Source organism: Oncorhynchus masou, chromosome 7 (assembly GCF_036934945.1).
Source record: "Oncorhynchus masou masou isolate Uvic2021 chromosome 7, UVic_Omas_1.1, whole genome shotgun sequence".
In the NCBI taxonomy this organism is placed as follows: Eukaryota; Metazoa; Chordata; class Actinopteri; order Salmoniformes; family Salmonidae; genus Oncorhynchus; species Oncorhynchus masou.
The window spans coordinates 25,049,445-25,060,653 of record NC_088218.1 but is presented as its reverse complement, the minus strand read 5'-3'; the positions used below and the strand labels follow the sequence as shown (position 1 = coordinate 25,060,653).

The 11,209-nt window shown below is 39.6% G+C and overlaps 1 protein-coding gene across 1 annotated transcript in view; it reads left to right on the top strand.

The window, feature by feature from the left end:
- Positions 1 to 36: 36 nt before the first annotated feature.
- The window catches only part of aox5 (aldehyde oxidase 5), a 28,338-nt gene continuing 17,165 nt past the window's right edge, over positions 37 to 11,209 (top strand). Inside the window, exons 1-15 of the mRNA XM_064970955.1 lie at positions 37 to 131; positions 220 to 256; positions 1,267 to 1,324; positions 1,905 to 2,001; positions 2,210 to 2,318; positions 2,443 to 2,569; positions 2,743 to 2,804; positions 2,943 to 3,035; positions 3,892 to 3,972; positions 4,073 to 4,217; positions 4,397 to 4,489; positions 4,579 to 4,730; positions 5,292 to 5,385; positions 5,533 to 5,645; positions 5,965 to 6,149. Of these exons, the coding sequence (XP_064827027.1) occupies positions 88 to 131; positions 220 to 256; positions 1,267 to 1,324; positions 1,905 to 2,001; positions 2,210 to 2,318; positions 2,443 to 2,569; positions 2,743 to 2,804; positions 2,943 to 3,035; positions 3,892 to 3,972; positions 4,073 to 4,217; positions 4,397 to 4,489; positions 4,579 to 4,730; positions 5,292 to 5,385; positions 5,533 to 5,645; positions 5,965 to 6,149 (1,490 nt within the window). The 5' untranslated portion in view covers positions 37 to 87. The remainder of the gene's footprint in view (positions 132 to 219; positions 257 to 1,266; positions 1,325 to 1,904; positions 2,002 to 2,209; positions 2,319 to 2,442; positions 2,570 to 2,742; positions 2,805 to 2,942; positions 3,036 to 3,891; positions 3,973 to 4,072; positions 4,218 to 4,396; positions 4,490 to 4,578; positions 4,731 to 5,291; positions 5,386 to 5,532; positions 5,646 to 5,964; positions 6,150 to 11,209) is intronic.

Below are 11,209 nucleotides of genomic sequence, written 5' to 3'. Positions count from 1 at the left end.
TGGGTGGGTGCATGGGTGGGTGCATGGGTGGGGGGATATATGTAATGTTTCTTTGTCATGATATAACTTCGTTGATAATGTGTGTAAATGATTGTCAAGCTCAAGCCATGTGACGTTGGTCAATCCCAAAGGTATTTAAACTGCCACAAATGATAATTCAAAGACAGAGTTTCAGATTGCTGCTTTTGAGTAAACATCAATGATGTCCTCTCCCAACAGTTGCAGTGAATTGATTTTCTATGTAAATGGACAAAAGGTAAGAAATATTTTTTTTCTAATATGTGACTATGGCTGTGTTCACACAGGTAGCCCAATTTTGATCTTTTGCCCTATTATTGGTATTTTGACCAACCAAATTGGCTCCCGAGTAGTGAAGCAGTCTAAGACCCCTGCATCTTGCTTGAGGCATCACTACAGACACCCTGGTTCGAATCCAGGCTGTATCACAACCAGCCGTGATTGGGAGTCCCATTGGCCCAGCTTTGGCTGGTGTAGGCCTTCACTGTAAATAAGATTTTTTTCTTAACTGACTTGCCTAGTTAAATTATTATTTTTTATCAGATATTTTGCCAGTAATGGAGCAAAAGATCCAGACTATGCTTAATCATATTGGATCAACACATTATTTAGTCTCTATTAGATGTTGGTTTGACCATTTATACTGTACTGGCCTTTTGGAATAACATTAGGCCACATTTTCAAACTGCAGAGGACAGTATATTTTCCTTTTGCTGAGCAGATCAATTGACATTAGTTCCAAATGCAATTGAATAATAATTGTAATTAACGCAATGCAGTTGTCTGGTAAATGTCTATTGTGTTTGTGATACTTTCTATTATTTCTACGGTTAGTATGATGAAGTCATATCATTTCAACACTGTAAGAAAATATTAAACAAAAGGCTGCTTTCTAAAATGTATAATCTACAGTTTTTCTGCATCTGAAATATTTTCTTATACAGTATTCAATATATTGATACAGATTCCCCCAGTCCTCCCACCTCAAAATGTTGACCTTTATGTAAAGCACATGATTGTCAGCAGACTGACACACCAATGTCCTGATTATAGTCACAGATAACACTATAGATTAGATGCAGATCTTATGGCAGTCTCAAGCCACCCATGATATAATTTTGACTCTCCAGAGTGTTTCCTCTCGCCTGATGTAGATATGCCTTGTTACTGTTTTTTCACAGACAGAGGCTTGGTTGTCTTAGAATAGATTGTGACCTCTGTCTGTGTGCGTGTGTGTGTGTGTTTCAGATCTTAGAGAGGAATGCCGATCCAGAGGAGGTGCTCCTCAAATTCCTCAGAAGGAAAGGTACTTTTCCTCAACAAAATTACAACACCTTTTTGCATGTAAATAACAGCACATAATGTCTATGTTCATCAAATCAAATTTTATTGATCACATACACATATTAAGCAGATGTTGTAGCGAAATGCCAACAGTGCAGTTTTGGACGAGCAATGACGTAGTGGCATTGACCAAATACAATAGAATAGAATAAAGTATATACTGTACGTATGAGATGAGTAAGCAGTATGTAAACATTATTAAAGTAACTAGTGTTCCATTATTAAAGTGGCCAGTGATTCCATGTCTATATATACAGGGCATCAGCCTCTAAGGTGTAGGGTTGAGTAGCAGTGGGGCGGCAGGGTAGCCTAGTGGTTAGAGCGTTGGACTAGTAACCAGAAGGTTGCAAGCTCAAATCCCTGAGCTGACATGGTACAAATCTGTCGTTCTGCCCTTGAACAGGCAGTTTACCCACTATTCCTAGGCCATCATTGAAAATAAGAATTTGTTCTTAACTGACTTAGTTAAATAAAGGTAAAAAGTGAAGGTCATTTCAAAATGCTTAGCCAAAATCATCTACATGTGTCTCTTCTCTATATAGTGCTTCTAACTGGGACTAAGTATGGTTGTGGAGGGGGTGGATGTGGGGCCTGCACGGTCATGGTGTCCAAATATGACCAACTCAACAACAGAGTTCTGTATCCTTTCTTTCTAATAGTGCCCTCACAACCATATGTGGGAAGCAAACCATTTAATTTAATATTTTACTAAATAACACTGTCACAAAATATAATGACTGAGAAATATTGTTTTGGAGTAAAATGACTGGAATCTTCTTCAGTTTGCATCACACTATTCTATTGGACACGGCACTGCTTGTTATATCCTTGATCACTGATCCTATAGCCACTACACTGTCAACGCCTGTCTGCAGCCCATCTGCACACTGCATGGAGCTGCTGTGGTAACAGTGGAGGGTATTGGCAGCACCAAGACCAAACTGCATCCGGTTCAGGTAGGTCCTACTATACGGTTATATAGGGTTTTGTGATCCTAAATCCTACAAGTGGAGCTCATCATTCATTGTGGCTGGATGATATTTTTTTGTAAGGAAAACTGATATGTCTACGTTCTTGCAGGAGCGTATAGCCAAGGCCCATGGCTCTCAATGTGGTTTCTGTACTCCAGGCATGGTGGTGTCCATGTACACTTTACTGAGGAACAAACCACATCCTACCATGGAAGACATCAGAGAGGCTCTAGGAGGTCATTCATTTATATTTTATAGATAAAAAAAATTAAACATACTCTATTTCTTATTATTATTATTTTTTTAATCATCTTTAGTCGTCCAAAGGTCTCCACAAAACATTGGCTGTAGGTTCATCGCTAGCTTTTTTCAAACGTAATTGACAGTTTTTTTGACCCCATTCTCAAAGGAAACCTCTGCCGCTGTACTGGCTACAGGCCGATCATTGATGGATTCAAAACTTTCTGTAATGTGAGTAATGTCCTTAACCTATTTCCACAAGCTAGTTGTTTGATTCAAAGCACATGTCTCTTAACCAAAATGAACAAGTTTTCTCTTTTGATAACTTTGAAACAAGTTCTGTTAAATGCATGTGTTACATATCACTAGGCATCAGAGAATGGAGAAGGATGTTGCCAGAATGGAGAATCTGGGGGAAAGTGCTGTATAGAGAATGGAACTAAGCAACACAAGGATAGTGATGTGAGTTAAATACTTTACATTTTCACCTCATGAATTCCAACCTTATACATGCGCAAGATGCGTTAGGGAACGGTATAGTCCCTTTAACCCAACGAGTCCCACCGTAACGCCGGCGTGTTTTGGACTTTTAATACCTTTTAAACATTGTGTTTTTTGGCTACAGACTTCTGGGGTGAACCATTGGCTTTTATATTTCTTCTGCGTCCATGAGCCTGTGTGATTAATGGGGCTGAGCTAGAGTGATGTTTGTGAGACAAGGGCGGATCCCGAAGGGGCGCGGGGCAGGGTCTATTACAAAAATGTCTTTAGAGTTCGAATGGTTTCAGCTACAAACTATTAAAAGCTGTCAATGAAAAGCTGAGACTCACAGAGATGCACGTTTTGTGTCTATTGTGGCATAGTGTCTATAATACGCTCACATAGTTGCTGTCACAAACTCCACAAAGGTGTCAGTGACTAGTTGGTTATTCATTTCCCTTTTAAGCAAAATATTTCTGTATTAACATCATTCATATAAATACGTTTTTGCTTTGTCCAGGCCTTGTTTTATGTCAATAAAAGTCATGAATGCAACTGTTTATATCTCATTGTTTTGTGTGGTACTCTACTTGTAGCCCTGGTTGTCGTGAAAATGAAATGGTAAAACATTTTATTGTCAGGCTAAATATGAGTGCTTGACAATGCAGATAAATGAAAGTCCAAAGAATACCGTAACAGTACTTCATGTAAATGTAATCACAGCACATAACTACGGTGGCCCAAGAGGCAAAGTAGCTTTTTCAATTGAGGGGTAGTTGAAATGATGACACCAGGAAAGAATGATTGTGTTCTAAATAAATATTTGATACCTTGTCAGATCTCAGAGGAGCTGTTCCATATGGACAATGTTCTTCCGCTTGACCCATCCCAGGACCTAATTTTCCCTCCAGAACTCATGGTACGTTAGATCCAGTCTTCACTCTAAAGAGACTTGTTTATTGTCAACTCAAACAGAACTAACTTGCAGATAACTTTGATTTCACTCTTCTCTATACCAGATTATGGGAAAGAAACGTGCCTGTGGCAGTCTGTGTTTCCAAGGCGATAGGCTGAAGTTGATATCTCCAGTAGATCTGACCAATCTGCTTGAGTTGAAAACAGAATATCCTGAAGCCCCTGTGGTGGTTGGCAACACAACTATAGGTATTAACCTTTTGCTTTGCCATCTTGCTTTTGTGTTTCAGAAATGCTTTCACTCAAACCCGAAATATTTTCCCCCATTAAAAAATAGATCCATACGTTGTACATGGTACAAAAAAAAATTAATCCTGACGACTGCTCAGCCACATTGTATCTATTATGTGTTTATTTATTTTGAGCAGGACCAAATATGCAAGTGAAAGGAGTCCATCATCCTCTCACCATCTACGCCGGGAGAGTTTCAGATTTACATACTGTGACGTGGGGGAAGGATGGTAGGTTTAGAAGTGTATTCATTGTCCGTTCGTTGAAAGAACTTGTCAGCTTTTCGTCATCTACTTGCTGTGTGTTCATGTCCATGCAGGTGTGAGTATGGGGGCAGTCTGCACCCTGTCCAGTCTGAAGGAGGAGATGGAGAGGGCTGTGAGGGAGATGGAGGCAGAGAGAACCAGGGGGTACCAGGCCCTGCTACAGACCCTACGGTGTCTAGCAGGGAAACAGATCCGCAACATGGCTGTAAGCCCTATAACTATTACCCACAGATACAGATGTTCTATCATAATTTGACCCATATCTCACAGCAGGAAAGTAATCCTGCAGCAACAGTACACTTTAATCATTATGTGGATTATAATTAATGGACATTTTTGTATCGGCTGAAACATTTTTAGTTAGGATAAATCAAGCCTGACTTTTTAAATGACCAACCTTAGAAGCCTTTTTAAACCTTGAATACACTAGAATTTGCATTTCCTCCTGCACAAGAGGAACCTCCTGCATTTCCTCCTGCACATTCTCTGTGACAACAGAATTATCAAATTATGATAGCACACCTGTATGACCACAACAAACTTAACTGTGTTGGCTCAGATATTTTCTCCTCACGTTGTCCTTTTCAGCATGGTTCCAGAAACTATGGTCAATGCGTAACTAGGCAACACAGCTTGGCTTGGCTATGTAGTGTGAAAAGGGTGTCGCTGGGCCTTTGTCGTTATTGTTGACTACTGCATTACTCTTGCCTGAAAGCCTTATTGGTGTGTTTTATTTGATCGGTTTTATCATGTCCCATGTCTACAGACCATTGGAGGCAATATCCTCAGTGCCAACCCAAAGTATGATCTCAATAGTGTTCTAGCTGCCTTGGACTGCACGCTGCAGGTCATGTCTAAAGGTACTGTTGGCCAAAGCATTGATTCTTCTTGATTTGATCCTTTTCTTTCAGTTCGTGATCATGCAATATCACATGACCTAAACGGGAAGGACATGGTTGATTGAGTGATGCCTAGATTCATAGTATGAAACTGTCTTTTTGTTGTAGAAAATGGGACAAGGGCGATCACTCTGAATGAAGAACTCTTCACTGGCTTTGGCAAGACAGCGCTTAGACCAGATGAAGTCCTCCTGTCCATTGACATCCCCTACTCCAAACCAGTGAGGAATAACTGTTTTAATCTCTCATACAAATACCTCTCTGGATATATTAGTTTAACTCATAACTCCAACTTCTTTCAAGCTTTGGGTGCTGAGGATTTGGTTAATTGGTAAGTAAACATGATTAATCTGTTGCGAGGTTTTCAGGTTGGAGAAATGGTCTGTTGACTGTATTGAGGATGACTGATTATTGACCGTATTATGTCTGTTGACTGTATTGAGGATGACTGTTGATTATTGACTGTAATATGTCTGTTGACTGACTGTATTATGTTTGTTGATTGTAGTACAGTATTTATTTTTACTTTGATCTCTGCAGTGGGAGTTTGTGTCCGCCTTCCGTCAGGCCCAGAGGAGGGAGTTTGCCTTCTCCATTGTCAACGCAGGGATGAAGGTGCTCTTTAGGGAGGGCACTAACATAGTGGAGTCTCTCAATATCTACTACGGAGGAGTGGGACCCACACTGGTCAAGGTTGGACGCACATGCCAGAAGCTTGTTGGACGGTATGTAGACTGACAACAACATATTTTACAGACATTGCAGACCTGGGTTCAAATATTTGATTATGTAAATGCTTATTTTCTGTGTATTTGAGTGTTTTCAAATAATGTGGTCCAAATTATCTGCAATTTCCTATAAATAGCCTACTATTTAAAAAAATAATTCAAATACTTATTTATAATACAATTTTCCAAATGCCTGGGTTAAATGCATGAGGGGAGTGTATTTCAGTCAGTGTATTTGAGTATTTTCAAATACATGCCAATACTTTCAACCTGGAATCCGGGGTAGACGTAACACAGTAAATCCTGGATACTCCAATTAGCAGAGGTGGGACCAAGTCATTGTTTTACAAGTCACAACTAAGTCTCAAGTCTTAGCACTCAAGTCCCAAGTCAAGTCCCAAGTCAAGACAGGCAAGTTCGAGTCAAATCTCAAGTCAAGACCATCAAGTCAAGTCTCACGTCCTAAACTTTGAGTTTCAAGTCCTAAACAAGTCATGTAATACCGTTTCATATTTTTAACAAGAATAATAGTTAGTATATTACATTTACGCTAATCATTAATGCTTTTAAAAATATCTATATATTTATTATTTTCCAAATAAACGTTATATTTCCAAGGAAATATATGCGTAGCCATGAGAAAGACCCCCCCCCCCCCCCCAACAGTGGTCAAGGGTTGGCCCTGGGTTCCTCCTGATGCAAGACAATGCTAGACCTCATGTGGCTGGAGTGTGTCAGCAGTTCCTGCAGAGGAAGGCATTGATGCTATGGACTGGCCCGCCCGTTCCCCAGACCTGAATCCAATTGAGCACATCTGGGACATCATGTCTCGCTCCATCCACCAACGCCACGTTGCACCACAGACTGTCCAGTTGGTGGATGCTTTAGTCCAGGTCTGGGAGGAGATCCCTCAGGAGACCATCCGCCACCTCAGCAGGAGCATGCCCAGGCATTGTTGGGAGGTCATACAGGCACGTGGAGGCAACACACACACTACTGAGCCTCATTTTGACTTGTTTTAAGGACATTACATCAAAGTTGGATCAGCCTGTAGTGTGGTTTTCCACTTTAATTTTGAGTGTGACTCCAAATCCAGACCTCCATGGGTTGATAAATTTGATTTCCATTGATAATGTTTGTGTGGTTTTGTTATCAGCACATTCAACTATGTAAAGAAAAAAGTATTTAATAAGAATATTTCATTCATTCAGATCTAGGATGTGTTATTTTAGTGTTCCCTTTATTTTTTGGAGCAGTGTATATGCATGGAAACCAAAGTGTGAGACCATGACGGTTCCCCCTTTCTCTTCACCTGACTCTATGCCTCCAGGATACTTTTATGCTGGATTCCACGAAAACTAAAGCCCTAAAAAAATCTCCTCATGCTTCCACCAAGACTTCCCTTTTAGGCCCCAGGTTCCGAGAGGTGTTCCCAAGTCATGTCATTGTCACTTTTTTCCCCCATCTCCTCCATTTCCACAACCCTACATCCTCTTAAGGTGACTCAGCGCTGTATATGCTTTCACATCAATTCCTTCAAAATGTTGTACAGAGTACAATTACCAAAACATCTATCCTCTTCCATGTGATACATTAACTAATAAAGCAGCTAAACCCCAACCCAAGTATATGATGTATAAAGTAGCTCCCAGACCCAACCCATCTGCATGTCTTACAGTGGAATCTAGTCTCTCTCTCTCTCTCTCTCTCTCTCTCTCTCTCTCTCTCTCTCTCTCTCTCGCAAAGCTTCCTCTGTCATGGTGTCTTCAAGCTCAACCATGATGCAGCTGGACCTCACTTCACATGAGAACTATGTACCACCCCCAATTAGAGACATGACCATCTTTACCGCTGCAGGTGCTGTAAGGAGTAGTGTGTGTGGACCAAACCAACACTGTCCCCAACACCCCCGCCTGGTGTGTCTTGATGCACATTCAATCTCCAGAATTCAGCACGTGCCCTTGGTTATCTCTGCTTTCACCTGAGGATATACACACTGCAACACATGGGTCATTTCCTGACAACATTAACAATCCTCTTATGGCAAGAGGATTGGGAAAAAAGATGAATGAGTTGGGAATAATATCCAACCTAACAAAACTCGGAGTCACAGGTTTCCTGAAAGTTTACCATAGTGTCTGAAATGCCTCCACTATCTCTTCTACTCTCACCATGATCTGGGTATGTGTAATGTTCAATTAAATCCCCATGTTGTGTACTGTTAGCTGTCCACCCTCTCCTATGAGCGATCTCCTGTAACAATATACAGTCTCTATGCATGATACTCCTCTATCATCCCATCTAACCCATAACACGCAAGTCACTTCTCCTAATGCATTTCTACAGTTATAAACATACTAAAACATTATCAAATCAATTAGTCAATATACATCAATGTTCAAAGTTTACCCCGAATCCAACAGTACAATATATTACAGATGGCAAATCGTACAACATGTTAGAAATTTGCAAACGTATGATATGTTACGAATTCCAATTTGTTGTGGCAAACGCTAGGTTAAGGGGGTTATTTTTACATTATACATATATATGTATATATACATTAAAAAAATGTTTTTTTATTTAACCTCTATTTATCTTTATTTGTCAGTTAAGAACAAATTATTATTTACAATGATGGCCTAACCTAATTAACAATAGGTTAATTGCCTTGTTCAGGGGATTCGCATGGGGATTCGATCCAGCAACCTTTTGGTTACTAGCCCAACATGCTAAGTAATTGCAAAGCTGCTAAAATGCTAAAGTTGTCCATGATGAGATTTGAACACGCAACCTTTAGGTTGCTAGACTTTGCTTTATACGCCTGACCCAGCACCCTGCTGTTGTGGAAATTCATCACTAAGGACTCAAATTCAAAGTAAATTAAGTAATCTTAATTATCACTGCCGGAGAGTTTCATAAACTAAATACAAGCTTGATAAAAACTCTGAAAACGGTGTTCCCTTTCAGTCCTTATAAATTGCTACACAAACAAATCATATAAGCATGATTTACATTATTTATTATTAAACTTGGTTCCTGAATTTGACTGACTGATACCTCACAAAGCTTCTTCTCTCAAAGATGAGACCTTGAAACTGAGATACTCCTTTTGGTTCCCAGAGCAATGTTCTGGGCGTACTGCCAAATTGCTTATCTTCTAATGGCTGGGGGCAGTATTGAGTAGCTTGGCTGAATAAGGTGTCCAGAGGTGCCCAGAGTAAACTGCCTGCTACTCAGTCCCAGTTGCTAATATATGCATATTATTAGTATATTTGGATAGAAACCACTCTGAAGTTTGTAAAACTGTTTGAATGATATCTGTGAGTATAACAGAACTCATATGGCAGGAAAAAACCTGAGAAAAAATCCAACCAGGAAGTGGGAAATCTGAGGTTAGTCGTTTTTCAACTCATTCCCTATTGAAGATACAGTGGGATATTGGTCATGTTGCACTTCCTGAGGCATCCACTGGATGTCAACAGTCTTTAGAGCCTAGTTTGATGCTTCTACTGTAAAGTGGGGGCGAATGAGAGGGGAATGAGTCAGGTCTGGCAGAATGCTTTGAGCTCGTGACGCTCATTCACGTGAGAACAAGCTCTGTTCCATCGCAATTCTACAGACAAAGGAATTCTCCGGTTGGAACATTATTGAAGATTTATGTTAAAAACATCCTAAAGATTGATTCTATACATCGTTTGACATATTTCTACGGACTGTAATGGAACTTTTTGACAATTCGTCTGCTCCTAGTGAACGCGCTTCATGACTTTGGATTTGTTTACAAAAGCGCTAACAAAAGTAGCTATTTGGACATAAATGATGGACATTATCGAACAAAACAAACATTTAATGTGGAACTGGGATTCCTGGGAGGGCATTTTGATGAAGATCATTAAAGGTAAGTGAATATTTATAATGCTATTTCTTACTGATTTTGACTGCACAATATGGTGGATATCTTTTGGCTTGTTTGGTCTCTGAGCGCCGTACTCAGATTATAGCATGGTTAGCTTTTTCCGTAAAGCTTTTTTGGAATCTGACATAGCGGTTGCATCAAGGAGAAGTGTATCTAAAGTTCCATGCATAACACTTGTATTTTCATCAACATTTATAATGAGTATTTCTGTAAATTGATGTGGCTCTCTGTAAAATCACCGGATGCTTTTGGAACTACTGAACATAACGCACCAATGTATACTGAGATATTTTATATAAACATGAACTTTATCGAACAAAACATATGTGTATTGTGTAACATGAAGTCCTATGAGTGTCATCTGATGAAGATCATCAAAGGTTAGTGATTCATTTTATCTCTATTTCTGATTTTTGTGACTCCTCTCTTTGGCTGGAAAAATGGCTGTGTTTTTCTGTGACTTGGCTCTGACCTAACATAATCATTTGTGGTGCTTTCGCCGTAAAGCCTATTTGAAATCGGACACTGTGGTGGAATTAACAAGAAGTGTATCTTTAAAATGGTGTGAAATACTTCTATGTTTGAATAATTTTAATTATGGGATTTCTGTTGTTTTGAATTTGGCGCCCTGCACTTTCACTGGCTGTTGTCATATCGATCCTGTTAGCGGGATCTCAGCCCTAAGAAGATTTATCAGTGATAGAAGAATTCCCTCCCATGTACAATCAATCAGTCACTCTCATGAACCAAGACAGGTTATTAGAAAAGCAGCATTACGCTAAACATACGATCTGATACACAGAGCAAATTTCCATCACACTCCCTCCTTTTATCACTCTGTGATTATTATTGCTACATTTTAAGGTAAGCATTAGATTATGGCTTACATTATCAAAGGTTATATCAAAACACTTCCATTAAAAGTAAAACCAGACACTTTATCCTTTCAAACCCTTCACTCTGGGTTGTACAATCTAACTAGTAACTGATCCTTATTCCATCAAATCATATCAAATTGTATTGGTCACATACACATGGTTAACATATGTTTCTGAGAGTGTAGCGAAAGTGCAGCAATATCTAACAAGTAATATCTAACAATTCCACAACAAATACCTAATACACACAAATCTCTCGG